Source organism: Thermomyces dupontii, assembly GCF_041956625.1.
Source record: "Thermomyces dupontii strain NRRL 2155 unplaced genomic scaffold VTN31scaffold_3, whole genome shotgun sequence".
Classification (NCBI taxonomy): domain Eukaryota; kingdom Fungi; phylum Ascomycota; class Eurotiomycetes; order Eurotiales; family Trichocomaceae; genus Thermomyces; species Thermomyces dupontii.
Window position 1 is genome coordinate 1,439,952 of NW_027192309.1, and position 20,447 is coordinate 1,460,398.

The following is a 20,447-nucleotide window of genomic DNA, read 5'->3' on the forward strand; positions in this document are numbered from 1 at the left end:
GATGCTCTCGTCGAGCGGCCTGCCAGGATATTGTCTCACTGGCATAGGCCTAAGTAGTAAGTACTCAGTGCCTATTCACGCCATCCGCGATGAGGTCTAGTTGAGGCCATGATTCTCGGCCCGCAATGATACGGAGTACTGTTCCGACAAGCCCCGCGCGCCTCTGGTACTTGAGAATATCTGGTTGATAATAACACCCCTGTGCACGCGATAGTGTTTCCATTCGGACAAAGCTTCTGACTGCCCATCCTTCGCAAGGAAGCCACCGTGGACCTTCATACTAGTCGAGCGACATTTCTAGATTGCAATGCTACCATGGCCTTGCAGATTTCGTCTCTCGGCACTGATGGTGGCTGCAACGGATGGTATGGAAGCGGCGAGCGAAGGCGAGGACGAGTTCTCTGCATGCTCATAAATATTGCCCGAAATCTTGATTGATGTTTCGCATCTCGACATCCCGGACGCAACAAGTGTCCTCGGATAGAGTGATTTCGTAGTCGATGGCTGAATGAAAGATGGATGCAGTTGGCAGTTGAACTTTGCGATGAAGAAACAGAGCTCTTGATGCCAATTACTTATATGTATCAAGTTACTAACTTTGTTTGGTTAGACTACCTACGGAGGAGTTTATCCGAGCTAACTGAATCTGGCTAAGTCCTATTTATTGTTTGGCCAGTTGGCGACGAAAGGACGATGTCGCAAATCAAGGGACCTTGTGGCACATCGCACAATCTGCATAGTCGAGAGATGCACAGAATGTTCTACGAAGTCTCTTCCCTTACCCATGAATTGCGGGGAATAGAGCACTGATTCAAACTTTTCAATCTCTCCTACAAACCGTGATGATTTGCGTGTTCAATCGGCCAGCGGGCTGGTCTCTCTCCGCTGGAAGTTTATCACAATACAATGCATGGCAAGCACTCACATGTACCGATTGATTGGTATCTGGCAGTCTAAATCGAACCCCCGAAGTCTTGTTATTAGTGACACTGTTAGTTAGCTGGTAGATTAGCCTAAACATTTCAAAACCTCCCTCAAACATTCATTATTCGCTACACCTTACCTGTTTCTTTTAAATATAACGGAGTACTCCGAAAAGTCTGCCCGAACCCATGTATCTCGGCGTTGCTACAGACCGCCAGAAGTGACTCAGTAACACCATTTCCTTTAATCTTCTGATTCGAACGGAATCGTAGCTGCCGGACGAATCCTTGGCTGTTGGTGGTGTGTGGGCACTCCGGTATTGCCGAAGTCTGGTCCAATGCGTTTGGCCAGGGACTGATCCTGCTTCTACCTGCGCCGATATCTTACTATTATCTGCGTCAGGGTCCGGGGGCTTGGTTACACTACTGGGGAGGCCGTAATCTGATGACGGAAAGGACCTGGCTGACGATATATATTCGCTCGTTCTCTTGCAGGTAGATTCTTCTCTGGAATGCGCACTCGACAAAGTTGGCAGCAATGGGTCTAACATTACCGCAGAAGATAAAAGTCCGGGCAAAGGAGGGGCCGGCGAAGGAGGATTCAGCGCCACTGGGTGGTACATCCAACCCGTCGTCACTCATGGCGACCATCCACGATGAAGACGAGCGTCTGTTGGCGCGAATAGGCTACAAACAGGTATGAAACCTTGCGCACGCGCACGCCAAAAAAAAAAAAAAAAAAAAAAAAAAAAAAAAAAAAACAAAGGCAAAGCAAGGGAACTCGAAACTGAAATTGAGCGTGCGGGTTTAACAAAAACAACAAAAGGAATTGCGCCGAGAATTCTCCAAATGGTCGACGGTCTCGTATGCGATTTCGATCCTGGGCGTCCTGGGGTCCGTCCCCGCGACGTTTGCACCGCCCTTGGCCTCGGGCGGTCCCGCGACGGCGGTCTGGTGCTGGTTCATCGGGTCGTGCATGGCCATGTGCATCGCCAGCTCGGTGGCCGAGCTGGTATCGGCGTACCCGACGGCGGGCGGCATGTACTTTGTGACCAAGCACGTGGTGCCCGAGGAGCAGGTGGCCATCTTCGCCTGGGTGCAGGGCTGGTGCAATCTACTGGGTCAGACCGCGGGCGTGTCAAGCGTGGCGTACACCGTCGGGCAGATGCTGCTGGCTTGTGTTTCGATGAACTCGGAGTACCGGAATGGTGAATATGCGTTTACTCCGTGAGTACTATTTCATTGCCCACCATCATCATCATCATGAATGATTTTCGAAATCGTCCAGTCTGACCGTCCACCCTTCGCTAGGACGGCGGCACAGACGGTGCTCGTGACGATCCTCCTGCTCTGCGTGATGGGGGTGATTTGCTCCCTCACGACGAAGAGCCTCCATCGGATTGTGATGTGGTTTGCCCCGATCAACAGTAAGAAACTATTCATTCTTCCTCGGATCTTGAAAACACTGACTCTACAGTTCTGGCGACCGTGGGGATCTGCATAGCGATCCTTACACTGACCCCGGAGAAGCAATCGGCGAAATGGGTGTTCACAAACATCACTGACGGATCAGGTTGGGGCTCTAAAACGTTTTCATTCCTCCTAGGGTTCATCTCGGTGGCATGGACGATGACAGACTATGACGGGACGACACAGTAAGTAACCCTTGCTCCGTATCATGGAACAAATGACTTGACCCTGTTATATAGTATGTCGGAAGAGACTCACGACGCCGCCCTCCGTGGCCCGCTGGCTATCCGCGTGGCGGTTCTCGTGTCGGGCATCCTAGGCTGGATCCTAACAGTATCCATGTGCTTCTGCATCCGCGACCTGGACGCAGTGCTGCACAGCCCGACAGGGATGCCCGCGGCGCAGATCTTCCTCGACGCCGGCGGACACGTGGGCGGCACAGTGATGTGGTTCTTTGTCATCCTCGTGCAATTCTTCACGGGGTGTTCGGCCATGTTGGCTGATACACGGATGGCGTATGCATTTGCGCGAGACGAAGCCCTACCTTTCTCCAAGTACTTACTTCCCCTTCCCTTCCAAAATAAAAACCTCACCCCGCCAGCACTTCGTACTAACCCCGGGGAAATAAATTAAAAAAAAAAAAAAAAAAGAATACCTCGCCAGAATCAACTCCTACACCCACACCCCCGTCAACGCTGTCTGGTTCGTCGTCTTCTTCAGCATCGCCCTCGTCCTCATCGCCATCGGCTCCACCGAAACCGTCACGGCCATCTTCAGCGTGACCGCCCCGGCGTTGGACGTCTCCTACATCGCGGTCATTGTCGCGCACCAGCTGTACAAACACCGTGTACCTTTCATCGAAGGACCCTTCAGTCTGGGTCGTTGGCGAGGACCCATCAACTTCATCTCCGTGACTTGGGTCGTGTTTATCAGTATCGTGCTGTTCTTCCCGCCAACGAGGCCCATTACACCGGCGAATATGAATTACGCGGTCTGTGTGGCGGCGTTTATTGCGGTTTTTTCCTTGTCATGGTGGTGGATTTCGGCGAGAAGGTATGGTTTATTACTTTTATTGTTGGGGGGGTTTTCCCCGACCAGGCTGACAATGGCAATTAATATATGTAGGCACTACACCGGTCCTAGAACCAAAACCCTCATCGAATCGCTTCCACAGGACGAGGATGAGGCTTCTTCGGGTGTGCCCACTCGAAATGCTAATACTCCTATCCGTCCAAGGTCACCTGTATGATTTTTTTCCACGCGAGAGTTCTTGATTGGATAGTTATACCTAGGTTAATGCTTTCTCGGATGTCCTTAATGTCTCGCCATTGATTGAAGTGAACCCAAGGCTCCTGTATCATGAGCGTTTATAGACCTCATAGATCAAATATCGATACATACACATAATTTCTAGCTACCTAATTAATGAAACATCAACACCAGAATGCTTCCTGGTCCCTTGCCCAAATCAAATCACCCATCCCCGGAAAACGCCACCGTTTACCCGAACCATCCCGAACCCCAAACAAAATCATCAGCCCGCACACAACGGTAACAAAATAACGGAATATGTAGCAGCAAGGAAAATATTCCATGTTTTATGCGGTAAAGACCGAGTTCAACTTTTGCAAAGCACGGACATCTTCACCGCCAAAGGTCAATTTTTCGCTGGGAATATCCCTCGGCCCCTTGGCCGGGGGCACTCCGTTCGGACTGGTGTTTGCCAACGAGGTCGTTGGCTGGGACGACCCATTGACGAGCGAGCCGATGCTCGGCACTGTTGTGCTGGTGCTGCTGCTCGGCGCATCTTGGGCGGTTGTCGGTGGCGGTAGTTGCGACATGCGCGGCGTGCGAGGCGTCAATGATGGCCGAGAGTCCGTCGGCGACGAATGGCTGTACTGGGGCGAGCTTTGTTGGCTATCGGAGTGTTGCTGGTGGCTCGCGAGGCTCGCCATGCTGGGTCGTCGCGATTCTGCCTGGCTTGCCGCGATTGCGGCCGCCGAGGTGTTGACCGGCGGGGGTCGTTCCAGTGGAGCCGGAAGAGCATGATGATGAGTCGGTGGTGGTACCGGCAGCGACGGTGGCGGGCCGTAGGGACCTGGATAGATCGGAGCATAGCCTGGCCCCGGGTACGGAATGGTAACGGTCGGGGGCGCCGCCGTCAGCGGTGTCAGCGTCCAGCCGTACACGGCCGGGTACGACGAGGGATGTGTGACGCCATTGGGCGGGAACGCCGCAACGTGCGGAGGCAAGTGGTACGCGGCACTGGCCATTGGACCCCGCGTGACGGGAGGCATGCTTTGCTGATCATTGATGGTCGATTCCGGATAGAGTCCCTTTTGCGGCTGGATGTGTCGCAAGGCCGGGTCGGTGGAAGGCTGCTGAAGATTCGACGTGGATGGGTGGGATCGCGAATAGTAACTGATCAAATGCAGGTGCTGGCCGGTGGACGTGGTGATGCTGAACGACTGCTTCATCAGGCCATCCGGCTTGTATCGGTACCCATCCAGGCCATCATCCTGTCCTTCGCGGTCCTCGTCGCTGCCCTTGCTGTCCGGGGATTTCCCGTTCCTCGACGAGAGGCCCCGTTTCCCCTCCATCTCTCGGTAGGTCAAGAAGCTGCCCGACACCCGACTGGCGCTCCATGACTTGCCGTCGGTCCACCGTCGCATGCCCGCTTCCCGTTCATCCCAGACAAACACGGAGCCCGACCGGATCGCCTGTCGCTCCTTCTCTGACAGCCGCCGCTGCACGCGGGGCAGAAGGCCCAGACGACAGGCCTCAAACAGAATGATGGCGTCCAGCGGCGTGCGGACGTGGCCGTAGTAGGTTTCCATGCGGGACGGGTTCTCGGTATCACGGTCAAAGTCGGTCCGGGAATAGTGATGATGATACCTCCGTGGACTAGAGTTGGGATACCCTGACGGCAGATTCGGACGGGGAGCAGGTACCATCGACGTCCCTGACATGGGAATCTGGGGCGAGAAGGGGCGAAAACGAATGCTTTAGTTGCTGCTGTTTCTTTAGCAGAGGATCAGAAGAGATGGAGATGGAAAGGTGCTCAACGCTGGCCGAGTGCTGAAGCAAGAAGACATGGGAGAAATGAAAAGCAATAATGGCCCAATGTTTAGGAAGAGGAGAGAAACAGTGTTCAGAAGGAAAAAAATAAAAGCGAACGTTGATTCTTGCGATCCTTGGAGTAGATTGATTATTGATGGTCCCCCAGTGCCAGATCGGCGCCATTGAATCCCGGTGTCGAGCAGAAACTGGGGTGTGTGGGCAAGGTCGATACGATTACTCGTACGACAATACGTCACCGAGCAAGCCAAGAATGCGCACAAGCCCGCTGAGGTTCGGTAATATTACGGAAATGCATAGTCTTAAGTACGAACGAGAGAGACTGCCAAAGCAAGCAGGCAGAGCGGCAGCCTCGCGGTCCAAGAGGTTCCATTCGGTCCTCGGGATATGAATAGCAGAGCGTGACCAATCAGATCGTCGACTCCGTTATTATGGGAGAAATTAAGAATAAAGTGAGAGATCTGGGTGGGGCGGCTGGATCGGGAACTGCCAACCTGCCAAGCCAAGACTAACCCATTGCAGAATAAGCTTAGCGGAATGATTGGCAGCGCTTTTGACACAGGCGCGGTGCTAGTGTCTTGGCTTCAGGCCGTGTGGGACCATACGACCGTCCGTAACGAGGAAAAATTACCGACGAAACCGACTCAGTTCCCAGAAGGTCAACAGGAGGAGAATCATCCTCGCCTCCGCTTCTCTTGGGAGTTGGGACTGGGTGCAATTCGTGAAGGGGTGTTTCCAGTGAATTCTTTAAACTCAAACTTCGAGCTCCACGGGTCCACCCAGCTGTCAGGAAGGGACGTCTGACATAATCCCAGCACTCGCCGGCGTGGCCGTTCACGGGAGACATGAGTCATGTGCAAGTGCATACCTATACGATACGAATAGCATTCTAGTCGGATGGAGGCACGACTCGTCCACTCCATCGGAAACCGGCTGGCGGCTGCTGAAGGCTTGTTTGACAACAAAATGCCGTCTGGATGGGACCAACCCAGGTTTTTTCCGTCCGAGAACAAGAATATTCGCGATTACAATCAGGACGGGTCCTTGAGGATAATTCCGTTCTGGCTCGTTGGTTTGCTAGTCGGCTGCATAAGGTTGATGAATTCTAACGATTAAACGATAATAAACGACGGAGTGACAGACTCAACTCACGGGGAGAAAAGGTCAATCAAGGTTAGACTTTGCATCCGGCATGTCTGGATGCGAGCCAAGGTGCCAACAGAACCGAACCTACGAGGAGCTACGGAGTACAGTAATAGGAGAGCATGGTTGGTGCTGCTGGAGGAGTCAGTGCTCCCGGTTTATCAGGTTCATGTCTTCATGACTCGGCAAGACGAACGGAAGATTGTGAGAGAGCAGCCAGGGAGGGTTAGCGCGTTGACCAGGGAAGCTTAAGCTTAATTCCAACACGAGGTCCAAGTGTCTTGAATTGAGAAATCATAACTCGTGAGTGGGACATGGCATTGGATGGCAACAGCAGGTTATGCATGGCTGCAGACGCCAGACAGTCCAGGCCAGATCCACAGAGGGAAAATGGACATCGCTTAGGTAAGGACTGCATCCCATTCACCGCACGGAAGGACCGGGAAAGCCAAGAACCAGGAGAGTTGGGGGATCCACTACTTTACTCAAACCTTACTCGACCCTTACCCACCCAGGACCACAACCTTCTTTGGATCCAGAGCCAATCAGGGAATGAGACAGTGAATGATGTTTGAGTGGGTCTCTCGGCTGACTTACTGACCATTTGGGAGATTGGCAATCAATCATCCTGTGCACAGTGCACAGTGCCTGGATTCGTGGAATAAGTATGGAGGAGAATCTTGGCGGAGCTCAGGTCGCCATCCAGACTGACCGTCGAGCCGAACTGCTGGATACCGCCTCCTCGTATCCATGGATCAATGGGAGGATGCTTTGCGTTCTGATTGCTGCTTTCTTGCTGACGGCTTTGTGGCACGCAATCTGGCGCCGATGGGACGGCTGAATCCTCGGGACCCGAGCTGAGGCTGGTGTTGTTAGTTGTTACATACTCGTAGATTGAGTTCAAGCCTTGGATGAGAGCATGAGGGATCAAGCCTTGAGCCTGTCATTTGGGGACAAGGTTTTGAAGTTGGACAGAACTCTAATCAAGAATCACGACAAGGTCGCAATACGATGGCCGGAGAAATAATTCATGACTCGCACAGAGACTCGCCTGAAGGAATGCAATGGCAGCATCATTCAGTATCCGTAGTCTGATGCAATCATTGATTCTTGCAGGAGCTTCACGTTGCAGTTGACAAAGGTACAACCGTCCAGTACTGTAGCAACAAGACATGCCAGTATCAATCGCCAACCAGATGAAAAGATGGTCCGTTTTTGATTAGATTGCGCCATAGGGGCTGCCGTCTGCACATTGAACATTCCAAACGACACACCTTGATCTTGCAGTGTACGGAGTACGGAGTAATACTCCGTACGTTAGTTCAGCCAGGATTCCCAGGAGGAATGACCAGCCGCAAAATCCTCAAGCGAATAGGCGAGATGATGAGAAGCTTGGCTGCTTTGGTGTAGAGGTCTGCTGTACCCTGTCGATCATGCCCCGCATCTGCATTCCGGCGGCCCGACCAGGCTTATCCAACCTCCCTCCGGAGTGTTGTGTTCATGAACCCAAAAAGGATAACAAGGAAAATACTGCCGCGGCAGTTTTTATTCTTGTTTTGTCCCGTTGATTTTACAGTGGGAGTTCAAGCCAGACCGGATCTCAGGTTAATTAATGGCGGCTGAAGCGAGACCCTTCCAGGCTCCCATTTTCGCGAAATCTATGGCGTTGAGTTGTTCCGAGTCCGATCGTAAATTCTACCTACGGGGAACGGAGTACGGAGTGCCTACTCCGAACCTGCCTTGACTAAGTACTGTACCCTGTCGTACTCCTTGCGGATGATTAAATTCATTACCCCATGTGGGTTATACTGGATGTATCATCAGTTCCTCCGACTGAACAAGGTTAACTAAACACGCCCTACCGATGTCATCTACATAAACGGGATACCCCCCATGTAACTAAGCCTTGATAATAAATAACTTGATGATCAGCGTACTTACTGGCCGCTGTGGAGTTGGAGTCCCATACATTTAGGGGTCAGAAGCGTGATCTGAGGGAAGTTGGGAACAAGGAATGTGAGTTGGGCGGCTCTAAAATAAGCTTGTTACTCTAATCGGCGGTTTGTCCTCAAGCAGTTAATAATTCCATGATTTATTAGGGTTGCAGTACGGACGAACGTTGATACAAACTCGCCGAGTGCCGAGTGCAAACTCGTTTTGGATTACTCGTACGGAGTACTGAGCACATTTTACTACTTATTGCTTGACAGAATCATGGAACATGGAGGGAGACGCAAATTGCTAGTTATTAACTTTTTAGATGAGCTCCCTTGCGGAGAAGACCAGTCTCAAGTCCGGGCCCAAGTTGCGAGCTGCGCCACGTGTGAGCTGCCGTAACTCAAATCTTCAATCTTACGAGTCACCTTCCTCATCGAGAGGCAGAGTGTGGCTGAAGGCGCCGCCGCGTCTATTCAAGCCCCCCGTTATCAAAAACCGTTAGTTGGGACTAATCGTTAACCGAGGCTTGGCTAGTTTATAGACGTTATTGACCAGATGAATGGCTGGATGAAAATGGAACCATACGGAGTATTCGTGCTCACTCAGTTCCAGGCCAGCGCCGGACTTGTACGAGGTTGAACCATGTGGCCTCCGGTGTTGGAATTTGGAATGAAGGAACTCGTACCCGTACTGAGTAGTAACCTACGAGGAGCCCGAGGAAGAGTTGAGTTGGCCTTGATCTCACATTCATCAGTCCGTTTTAACCTAAATTCAACTCCATCATGAACGAGTGGGCACTAGGGCCTTGGCAGAACGGTGGACGGAGTACAGAGGTGATACACAAAATGGTAATTTACATCACAGTCCAAGTCTATCAAGTTAGGTCGGGCTGGTACTGTATTTACGGAGTTATGGAGGAGCCTGGGCCTTTTACCTTTCTTGGACGCGGGCGCAGCCCTAATTAGCAGAATAAATTCTCCGGCCCGGCCGCCCCAACAACGGCTCTGTCAAGTGTCAACTGTAAAGTTGTACTCACACTGGCCAACAAATGTAGCATCTATACGAACCTCCAACTGACACAGTGACACCAGGGAGTGTGACTGAATGGATATGGTGTGCTGGCAATGTAGCATGAAAGGGTCTTGGGATGGACGGTTTTTCTCTTTGTCCCTGCTTCCATGTCAGATCAAAGTTGACGGACGGTCAGCGAAGTTTCGACAAGTCCATTGGAGTCATCGCATGATCCAAGGCCCAACGAAACCGCAGGATTGAGCCGTGAACTCGTTCCAACAACGCGGCAACGCATCATCTGGCAGTGGTCAACGCCACACACTGTACGGAGAGAAACCGACATCACCAACCTCACCTAGATTAATTCTCAATCTCAAGATCTGCCAATCAAGATTGCTCAAGCTCTACATGCACAAACCTTGATTGTTATTTCATTCTCCATCATTGATACAGGACACACTGACGACTCATACGAGTATGTCTGCATCCTGGTCAGCTCATCCCCAGATCTCGGAACGTGGGAAGAAGCTTATCGCTCCGCCGGTAGGGCCGAGGTTTACGCGAAGCTCCATCCTGCAGGCCTCCTACTACTCGTATGGGTATGGTTGTAGGATCAAAAAATTCGATCGGTTTTCTCGCCCCCAGAGTATACCAAGCATTCGTGGCCAATGAGCATGTCGAATACGGAGTATGTATATATGCAGCGGAGCAGCACTCGAACTAAAGATTTCTAGAAGAATCGTAGATATATTAAGTCGGTGACCACGAAGCTCCTGGAGGATCATCGTTCTGATGATCTTCCAGATACAGTATCATGATTCATGGTTCAGGACTGGTTGGCAACCAACAAGATGGTCCTCCTGGTCGTTTGACGATGATCAAGAATGGAGAACGTAATCAAGTACGTCAAGCAACAATTCCTGGAAATGAGGGTACCTCTCATGGGTAAGTGTTCACTCACCAAGCTGGACACTTTAGGATGCTGAACGTGACGTACAACGAGTAAAGTAGGTACTTACTTACCTAAGGTATGTTTCAGGTCTCGCAATGTCGCTTACATTGGCCCTTCGGTGTCTCGGACTTGCTTGTTTTGTCTGGAAATTGCCGTCCTACCCCTACAGTAACTAAGAAATCCCTGACGTGGAAGGAGGCCTCGTACAAGAGTCCGGGAACCAGATCAGCCGTAATAAGTGTTGACCAGTGGTTAGGAGCTCACAATTGAGGATGGCGAATCCGAGATATTCCGTAGTGATGATTCATTGACTTAATCTGCGAGGGCCAGAAACAGCACAGAGAATATGATCAAGCTTATGAACGAGTACTTTATTCGTTAGTACTTGAGCTGACGTGCCGTGAGGTCTTCAGTTCTTCACTGCCCCGTCGGATCATAACTCCGGCAGTTTGAATTGTCAGTTCGCAGTTGCAAACTCAAGCGACTACTAAGTACTAGTTACTGAATACGGCATGAAAACCCAAGTTCTCGGCAAGCGTCCTAGGACGAGCAAGCAGTACCTCCAGGAGGTACCTACCTGAGGTGTGGAGTCCATAGAGTACATAAGTACTCGTAGAGTCGGAGTTTGCAATTGGTAAGAGGTACTTAGCCGTATACTCTGTACAGCATCACATGAAACCGAGAGATACGAATCTTACAGGTACAAAGTAGTAAGTACGAGTACTCGTACCGTACGGAGTACATCCGACGGAGTTCAAGTACCGAAGTTCCGAACTCAAGTCCATACATACGGAGTACGTGTTACCAGTATTATTGATCAATGGCCGACTGGCAACCAAGTCCAGTAATAGCCTACCCCCTATATTACTCGATATTACAGCTGCAATAAAGTAGGTTCATATCGTCTCGTCTGAGATGATCAATAAGTTAATTAGGTTACTACATTGGCTGAGGAATTAACAGCTTGCAGGAAAATGCAATGAACTTGGCCACTGTGTTGGATGATCCTGAATTTGGCAAAGGAACAATGGATGATCATGGAAAACCTGTGTGGATCAAAAGTCCAATCATTTTTTGATCGGCGGAACCGGATCAATTGAAGCGAAGCCCTAAGCCAAGCCGAATCCCAAAAAATGCATAACTACGAGTATTTTGTCTTTCATATGTACGCGCCATGATTGATATTATGTCTTAACTGTGTAACACATAACCTAGGTAGGTCAGTATGTACTCCGTACAGTACATAGTTAGCTAACCTAAAAGGCTAAAAGTTAACCTAGGTACGGAGTCTTGTCACGTGAGTTAACGTCCAGCGTCGGCTAAAAGCCAAGCCTGGTTAGGCCTTAGCCAAGGCTTGGCTCCATCAAGAGCATCAGATTTTGTAAGGCAGACGGAGGATTCTCATGCGTTTGAATACAAGTATCGGTCGATATTCGATAAATATTTTATTGTATGCGGAATTGGTATGAGACGATGGTGTTGCAGGTGAAATCGTGAGTAGTACCGTACTATTGAACTTTCTTGGTTTCATAGATGAAAGCTGAGCATATCTCCGCTGGGTTGCTGTTTTGAAAGATTGAAAAGGGAGAGAAGTGAGTGTGATGGGTCTGAAACTCAGCATCGACCTGCCCCTTGCTGAGATACCTCGTAGTCTGGAGATCATTGCACGCGGACATTCGTACCTTGCATGGCAGGACTTGCTGGTCATAACTACCTTACGGCTTCCAAATTCCGCTCCATACTGTGCACTCGGGATTATGAGATCCATCGTCGAGACACAGTCATATTGTACAGGGTTTATGTATATTACAATTTTTGTTGTGGAGAGAGGAGTCTAAGTTAACAATCCGCTCGACCAAAGTACCTCGGGAACGGCACAACGTCGCGCACGCTCGACACCCCAGTGAGATACCCAATCAACCGATCAAACCCGAGCCCGAACCCTCCATGCGGCGCGCTTCCCCAGCGCCGAAGGTCAGCGTACCACCGCAGATGCCCCAGGTCCTCGTTCTGCTGGAGATACGGGTACGGGGACGATGATGGCGTCGACGTCTTCTTGATCAGTCCATACTCCCGCATGCTCTGAACGAGATTCGGCAGCCGGTGCTCGCGCAGCGAGCCGCCAACGACTTCGCTGACGACCGGAAGAAGGAGATCAAAGCATGCCACCGTTTCCCCTGGACTCGACGCGCTCGAGGTATTATTTGCCGCCGCCGCTTCCGACGGTAACATGTAGAACGGCTTGACCTGCTTCGGGTAGTCGGTCACAAACACAGGCTGTCCCGGAAACACGCGGTCGACCAGGTATTTCTCGTGCTCGAGTTGCAAACCCTCGCTCCACGTTGGCGGGTAGGTGAAGGATGCGCCGTGGTTGGCAACCGCGTCCTGAAGGAGCTCAATCGCGCGGGTGTAGGTGATACGTGGCCAACGCGGCCCGTCCATAATGACCTTCCATCGCTGGTGCAGGTCCGCACTCTCGCCGCTGCCGTCTTCTTCATTTTGACCAGACTCGCCCGTTCGTTTCGCCATGAAAACCTCCTGCGTTACACGGGTGTCGTAGAGTCGGCGCGTAAAGTCACGCAGCAGAAACTCGACAAGATCTGTGAGCGAGTCTAGATCATGCATGAAATTCACCTCGGCCTCGAGCATGTAGAACTCGCTCAGGTGGCGGGGAGTATCGCTCTTCTCGGCTCGGAACGTCGGCGACAGGGTCCACACGTTGCCAAGCTCGGCAGCATACGCTTCCAGATGCAGCTGTGACGACACGGTTAGGTACTTGGGACTACGGAAGAAATGTTCTGCGGTCTCCGGGCCCGACGCTCCGAGTGACGACTGTGGAAGGACGGTGAATGTTTCTCCCGCGCCCTCGCAATCCGACGACGTAATCAGCGGCGGCTGCACCTGCACAAATCCACCACCGTGAGGATATTCACGAAACGTCTGCCCCCATTGGTATATGCATTCGGAACGGAATCGTGAGAGGAGAGATTGAAATGGAGTCCGGAGTCGAAGATGCGGTATTTGCCTCAGGAAATCTGGCGTATGGTACTTTTTTTGAATAGGATATGTCTGTAGCAACAATCCCCATCAGCAGAGACCGTCCACCCGTTTCCAACAGCAGATCATAGGTGAACCCGCACCTCGGGATTGGCTTCGCCAACGATCTTAACCTCTGTAGTCTGCAATTCATGGGTCTGCTCTTTACCAGGCGGACAAGCCTTCCACACACCGGAAATCTCAATCGCAGCGCCCGTCGATAAGCTAGTCCCAACTCTTAGCAAAACCCAAAAAACCACCACCAAGATTGTCGTATAAGGGTAACAAAGGCTCACTCCGCAGCTTGTTTGGGCGTCAAGATCGCCTGCAATGATTTCACCGTCGACCCATCTGATATTTCCGCAAACGCAAACCGTTTCTGTTTCCTGACTGAGCGAACGAACCCCTTGATGGTGACATTCTTGTTTTCCACCGTCTGGCTGGCTTCTTCACGTGAAAGGTTGAGGAGCTCCGCGCAACGGGTCTGGGTGGAATAGTAGTATTGTCCCGCGACGGGTCGTTGGTGAAGTCTTCGTCTGAACGTCGCGAACCCCCGACGCCATGTCTGCATTGCGGTTCTGAGCTGCTCGGAGAAGGTTGGAACCAGTCTTCTTTTTCACCTCGAACTTGAACCTGGACGTTGCGACGCGTAAAAAGATCTCCGCAGATTACGTGATTATGTAAGCATCTTTCACAATCTAACTACTATCCTAGGTAACTACCTACACTCTAGGTACAAACGGTCATCATCAGCTGTCAAGAATCAGGCTGCAGTGATGATAGTACTTATCCATTGTTAATAGTAGTATCCATTGTATCTTCAGTTCCAAGCCTAGCGATCCACGATATTTCGTTCGAATAATCCTAATCAACCAGTCAATCAATCCTGGGCTGTTGGTGTGGCGAAAATTATTGAGTTGTATTCCAGGGCAAGAGTGCTGATAGTCCTTGTAATGCATTTCATCCTTTTTACCTGATGGATTGGAGAGTGCAGCCCGAGTTTGCCCGACCAACGCCTGAGAATCGTTCTCCTTTTGCTTCAGAACAACATTCTAAATCGCGGTCCGGTCGCCTTGAATTTTCAGATGAATTCTCCCTGCTCCTTTGCACTTCTCTGCCACCTGAGGACCCGAGCAAGAACTTCCCGTCGTCTACTTGAAATTGAACGCCAAGTCTACTCGTACAAAAATAGGCTTACCCAATTGATATCCGTATGCCGTGTAAGTGTACAGGAACAGCCGCATGAGACACGCAAAAGGAGAGGAGGGTCACAACTTTGTCAATGCGACACAAGAATCCAAGTTCCAGCCTCTACTCAGACCCCGGATTTCGCTGCTGATAGGCTTTCCTCTCTTCTTCCAACATGTCAATCGCCTTGTAGACCTTGCCCTCCGCTGCCTCCGCATAGACAGCCAACCTCTGACGGCCGCCGTCGAGGCCATCGGCATAGCCAAGGGCCACCATCGTGTCTACGCAGCTGTCGATAATGCTCCTCTTGATGGCAACCTCCAAATCCCGATCGAAATTCAAAGTATTGCCCGTGGTCACGGGAGCCTCGCTGGTCGGGAAACTTCCAGGGATTGCCAAATCGTGGAAACTGGGTCGCCGACTAGGACGACGGTGTTCCTGCCGCTGTTGCCGCAGAGCGTCGATGGTGGTAGCACTTCGCCTCAAAGGGCGTTGCGAGTTGTCCACATGCTGATTTTGTTGCAATGACGGCGTGCTTGGGTGGTGCCTACTGTAAATAGGCTGAGGCGCCGCGGCTGGCGGGCGAGCGAGCGAAGTGCTATTATTTTGAGGAGTCGGCTGTTGAGAGACTTGGCTCTGTGACGCAGTAGGCATTGTCTGGCTGTTATGATGAGCTGGTCGCGGTCCGAATCGATTGGAAAACCGAGACTGGCCTGTAACGATGCGTGCGTCGAGCTGCGACACTGGAGGGAAGCGGGCCATTTCCGCGTTCGGATCCAGCGTCATCAGCCGTTCAACAGAGATGTTTTGGTCAGTTCGAATCCTGGGACTCGGCTGCAGGGACGGATAGCGTGCAGCAAATCTAGCACTCTCGCCCGCGCTATCCTGCAGCAAGTCTTGCTCGGAGCTAGTTCCAGTCGAAGCCGATGGATGGACGCTCTGAGATCCGACAGAATTTCCGGACTCCTCACTGAGTCCATTGGAGCTTCCTTCCAGACGGACCGGCTGGGGCGCATACGACTGAGCCGGCAATGATTCGATCACCGAGTTGTCGCTGAACTCTAAGTTGATCGAGTGGCCATCGACTATGGCTCCCTGAAGAGCTTGCAGAGCAGCTCTGGCAGAATGCTCCGACGGGAACTTGGCATATCCAAAGCCAGCATGCTTTCCGGTTGAGGAAACCGTGGGCAAAATGACCTTTGCCAAGAATCCCTTGGAAGCAAAAACGTTCTCAAGGACCTTTTCTGTCACATTGAAGCCGACATTGCCGATAAACAGGGTCATGTTGCCACTCTCTGAGGGCTGAGAAGCAGTTTGCTCAGAGTCAGATACTGCCCTATTGTCCAGCCCTGTCCCATTCAGAGAACTTCCAGAGACCCGTTGAGAGCAGGTCGTTGGAGGATTGCTGGTTGCCGGCCGCGGAGGCCGCGGTGGCGGCGGCGGAACACATGCCGGGCGATTTAACAAACTAGGGAAAATAGGTTCAGGACCCGATTCGTGTTGATGAGGGGAACTATCGGCGGCAATCGACGTATTCTGGGTAGCAGCGGGAGGCGAGCGCGACTGCCCGGGCAGGTCAGCAGCTTCTGGTTGCGTGCCCTGATCTGGCCGCTCCTGCTCATGCAAAGTCCAGGCTGTATGACGTGGCTCGGATTCCTCTGAGGCTTCCTGTAGACGGTCGCCAGTCCTTGATCTTCGTCTGTTCAGTTCGGATTGAATAGCTGTGAAGATTGCATGGCCTAATTCTCCAAGGTCACCAGCCACTCTTCCCAATCGATCAACAAGTTGTTCAGTGGCACGGAGATCGGCTTGGCGGAAAATTTCGGCTACTCGATCCGTTGCAACCGATGCATTCTGCACGACAGAGTTCAGATTCCTAAACTGGCTATCCACCGTTGACAGCAATGCCTGCAATCTGGAGCCAACATCTTCATGAATCGAGTTCCGTGCGGAATGCAGTTGACGCTCGAGTTCGGGAATTTTTGTTCTAAGTTCGGCGCCAAGTGCCTCGATTCCAGTTGCCAAATGCTGCAGGATTTGGGTGACGGCGTCCACAGGGCGAGGACGTGAATCCGTGCCAGTTCTTGTCGAACCTGTCGAATCCTCCGAGCGGGGAGCATCGGTAGACCCTTGGGATGTAGATTCAGCTGAAGATGCCACTATCTTCGCCAGCTCCTTCTCAAACTCATCCAAAAGCGACCGCCGTTCTGTGCTTGCCGCTTGTTGCGAGTCCTGTGACGGTGCAGGTGCATTGTTCAATTGCGACTCAACGGCATGCTGGCCAGGAATATTGGCGTCTTGCTTGGAAGGTGACTGGTCACCCGACTGAGCCTCTACTTTCTCGTGCTGCGCAAATTAGTGATGGATTGCCAGCATTCGGTAGCATGTTCTTACTTGATTGCCATCTCCATCGCCAGATTGCGAGACACTCCAAGGCGCTTTCGATGGTACCTTGAGACTTGCCCATGGATTCTCCTTGGGCAGCGCATATGCAGGGGTCCCGCCACTCCCTGGCAATATGTTCTTTGCCAAACGTATCCGATGCCCGGCAGCTTCGGCCTGTGACGATCAATATCATTCAGCACGAGTAGTACACTGATCAGACTAACCTGTTTTCTACCCAGTTCTGTGAGGAACGACGGGCATCGAGTGATACCCTGCGGCTTCTCAGAGTCTGTCGGTCCGCCCGTTTCGATGCCGTTTTGACCTGACTGCGCCGTGGTCTTCAACAGCTGAGGGGGATTGCAAGCCTTCACCCAACGCGTGTATGCGCTCTCTGTTTCCTGCCCTTGCGGGTTATTGATGCTGGATGTTTCCTGTTCTTCCGCGGGTTTCTCTTCTTTGGGAACCGCCGGTGGCAACATAGAGGCAGTTCTACGAACGTAGCCTTTCCATAGCTCCGTCACTGAATTCGACCGGCGGATGTCAAAGATGGGCATTGGAGTTGCAGAGTCTTGAGATTCCGCGCGTTCCCGGAACGATGCAGGAAGAGTAGCGACATCCTCATCCAGTCGCTGAGCAAGTTCGAAAGCCGATCCAACCTGGATAGATTTATCAGTGTCGTCCTACAAAGACTGAGGATATAATCGAGACTACTTACAGTGATGATGTCGCCGTCATCCTCGTCCAAATACGTCAATCTGGCCCGGGGATGATTCGAAGCTATTTCGTCGTATTCAGGGCCCGAGATGACGACTGTTCCATGCCGATTCTGAGGTCCTGACACATCTGCATCGCTTCGATGTTCCGACGCGACACTGTCAGTCGAAGTATCGTACAGATTATCATCCGTCGCGTAGGTGTGGAAGTCTCTGATCTGAAATGGCTTCAACATTGTGATAACCCCGTGATGGACCGGAGGCAAGACAGAACTGATGGTCTCGCGACCTCAGTCACACTGCTAGTACGATGGCAATCTCGAATGAACGCGGTTAAGGTGCAGCTTAACGATACAATGATGAACTTCAAGGTAGATACTCGAGGTGTTGAAGGAGCTGTACCGACGGTTCTGAAGAACAGGAGCTGGAGCGGTGATGGCAATGAATTCTCACTCGGCTCGATTCAGCTCAAGTCATTATCGAACAATAAGGCTAATAATGAAGATGAGGAGGACAAAGCTTTCTGTCTCTCGAAGGGTCTGGTATATGAGGCTAGGCCTATGTACTCGTATTCTTGCTTCCAGGCAGAAGGCATTGAGGCTCCCCGAAGGACAATCCCCCGCAGGCTGCGACGAAAGTCCACGCTATTCCTACTTTGGTTAGCTTCGATTGGCCCGTGGCAATTGCTGACTCAGCCCAGCAGGGCGGAAAACAAAAAAAAAAAATACGGGACGAAAACGAAAGTTACGAATCAAAGGAGGAGAGGGAACGACGAGACTGACAGATCGTTCATAGTCAATGATTGAATTGTCTCTATTGTCCTCTCTCAATCGATGAATTGATGGTCAAAACACCGCCGAAGAGGACTCGGGCATCTTCCTCAATCGGTTATCCCTACGCCAGTCGCAAACCCCCATGAACGGCCCTCCGTTACTCGGCCTGCAAGTTTATCCCGATGGCTGGTGACTGTCAATCCGTGCACTGAACGAAATTGTTTCTCGCCGTCGCGTTGCAGATTGCTGCAGCTGCTCAGATGGCGCGCACCGAACGGTCCAAGGCGACCAACAAACAACCCGCGGATCGCGGGGTAAAACACATTGTGCTCGGCAACCTGCGTTTCCAAACGTGGTATCCCTCCATTTACCCCGAAGAACTAGTCGGCAAGGACACGGATGAACTGTATGTGTGCCAGTGGTGTTTTCGGTATACATGCAACGCCAGGGATTACAGTGCGCATGTGCGGGCGTGCGCTTTCCGGTTTGCTCCCCCTGGTGGCACAAAAGTTTACGAGCATGGCGGATATGTTGTATGGGAGGTGGACGGCGAGAGCCAAAAACTGTATGGTCAAAACCTGTCACTCTTTTCCAAGCTCTTTCTGGACCATAAGTCCGTCTTCTTTGACGTGACGTCGTTTTTATATTACATCTTGACATTCACCGATCCGCAAGCTCCGGGGGATCTGCATGTCCTGGGATATTTTTCCAAAGAGAAACTCTCCTGGGATGCGAACAATCTGGCCTGCATCCTCATCTTCCCGCCGTATCAACACAAGCAATTAGGAAAACTGCTTATGGGGGTGAGCTACAAACTCAGTGGCTGGGAGTGCGAAGGGGGTGTAATCGGTGGCCCCGAAAAACCGCTGAGTGACATGGGACGCCGCAGCTACACTCGTTTCTGGGAGGAACGTGTCGCCCGCTACTTACTGCATGGTCAGCGGCCGGAGGCATCGCTGGAGCCTGCAGACGCCAAGGCAGCAAAAAAACACCGAGCCGAAGAGCAGCAAATGACCGTGCGGGACATCGGTCTGGCCACAGGAATGTTGCCCGAAGATGTAATCACCGCACTCAAGAGCATGGGCGTGGTGGAGCCGAGCACAGCGGTCACAAACAGGAAGCGCAAGCTCACGTCCGTGTCTGGCAGCGATATGGTCGAGGGACTTGGTAGAGATGACACGGTCATTGTGCGGAAATCGAATGTACTCGAATGGATCAAAATCCACAATGTTTCTCTTCGGGATCCAGTTCGGGACGATCGATTCGTTGGGGAGTGGTCTCCAGAGAATTTACGACGGCGATCTCAGAGAAGCGCGGGGGAGGTTTGATTTGAATTGCTTCCAGGCAGAAGGATTTCCATGAACTGAGGGACTACCACCTTCGACTCTGAGCTCAGTCATGGACTGATACCCCTGTTACATACTGTACATCCAATCAACGGCCTATGGACAATCAACCCAAGTACTGACTAGACACACTCAAAAATGCCAACGGCAACGAACTAATTCCAAACCAGCACCGCAGCATGAACCAGATCAAGTCTGATACTGCTCCGGAGTCGGGGGGTGGTGTATACACCAACCAAACAAGATTCACGTCACCTCTGCTTCCCCGGCTAAGGGCCGAATCGGACAGGCTGCTCAGTTCGACTTCCACATGCCACGACTCCTCACTGCATCCCTTGCAACGGCAACCATTTTTCATCGCCGCATTCGTAACAGGTCTGTCCGCGCTCTTTCTGACACCTCGAGTCACAATTAGGACCAGCCAGATTCAAGTGGTGGTGATGGTGACGATGCTGAACAACCATCTCAGTCAAGCCGCAGAGTACAATATA

General features: G+C 51.7%; 6 protein-coding genes across 6 annotated transcripts; 3 read left to right on the forward strand and 3 right to left on the reverse strand.

Moving 5' to 3' along the window:
• Positions 1–1,461: 1,461 nt before the first annotated feature.
• VTN31DRAFT_3998 (uncharacterized protein) lies at positions 1,462–3,026 on the forward strand (the record flags this gene model as incomplete). The annotated part of the gene is made up of 5 exons (XM_069404336.1): positions 1,462–1,620; positions 1,750–2,150; positions 2,235–2,350; positions 2,401–2,578; positions 2,633–3,026. 5 exons carry the CDS (start codon positions 1,462–1,464, stop codon positions 3,024–3,026), a joined length of 1,248 nt encoding a protein of 415 aa, XP_069261321.1.
• Positions 3,027–3,991: 965 nt separating this feature from the next.
• VTN31DRAFT_3999 (uncharacterized protein) lies at positions 3,992–5,362 on the reverse strand (the record flags this gene model as incomplete). The annotated part of the gene is made up of 1 exon (XM_069404337.1): positions 3,992–5,362. The coding sequence occupies one exon, from the start codon at positions 5,360–5,362 to the stop codon at positions 3,992–3,994; it is 1,371 nt and encodes a 456-aa protein (XP_069261322.1).
• A 4,678-nt stretch (positions 5,363–10,040) lies between these two features.
• Positions 10,041–12,225, forward strand: VTN31DRAFT_4000 (uncharacterized protein; the record flags this gene model as incomplete). The annotated part of the gene is made up of 7 exons (XM_069404341.1): positions 10,041–10,162; positions 10,209–10,251; positions 10,298–10,317; positions 10,368–10,464; positions 12,001–12,008; positions 12,091–12,107; positions 12,167–12,225. The coding sequence occupies 7 exons, from the start codon at positions 10,041–10,043 to the stop codon at positions 12,223–12,225; spliced, it is 366 nt and encodes a 121-aa protein (XP_069261323.1).
• Positions 12,226–12,354: 129 nt separating this feature from the next.
• Positions 12,355–14,122, reverse strand: VTN31DRAFT_4001 (uncharacterized protein; the record flags this gene model as incomplete). Its single annotated transcript, XM_069404342.1, has 3 exons — positions 12,355–13,584; positions 13,656–13,776; positions 13,848–14,122. The coding sequence occupies 3 exons, from the start codon at positions 14,120–14,122 to the stop codon at positions 12,355–12,357; spliced, it is 1,626 nt and encodes a 541-aa protein (XP_069261324.1).
• A 740-nt stretch (positions 14,123–14,862) lies between these two features.
• VTN31DRAFT_4002 (uncharacterized protein) lies at positions 14,863–18,073 on the reverse strand (the record flags this gene model as incomplete). The annotated part of the gene is made up of 4 exons (XM_069404343.1): positions 14,863–17,085; positions 17,134–17,298; positions 17,349–17,780; positions 17,840–18,073. 4 exons carry the CDS (start codon positions 18,071–18,073, stop codon positions 14,863–14,865), a joined length of 3,054 nt encoding a protein of 1,017 aa, XP_069261325.1.
• A 797-nt stretch (positions 18,074–18,870) lies between these two features.
• On the forward strand, positions 18,871–19,938 carry VTN31DRAFT_4003 (uncharacterized protein; the record flags this gene model as incomplete). The annotated part of the gene is made up of 1 exon (XM_069404344.1): positions 18,871–19,938. The coding sequence occupies one exon, from the start codon at positions 18,871–18,873 to the stop codon at positions 19,936–19,938; it is 1,068 nt and encodes a 355-aa protein (XP_069261326.1).
• Between the last annotated feature and the right edge of the window lie 509 nt (positions 19,939–20,447).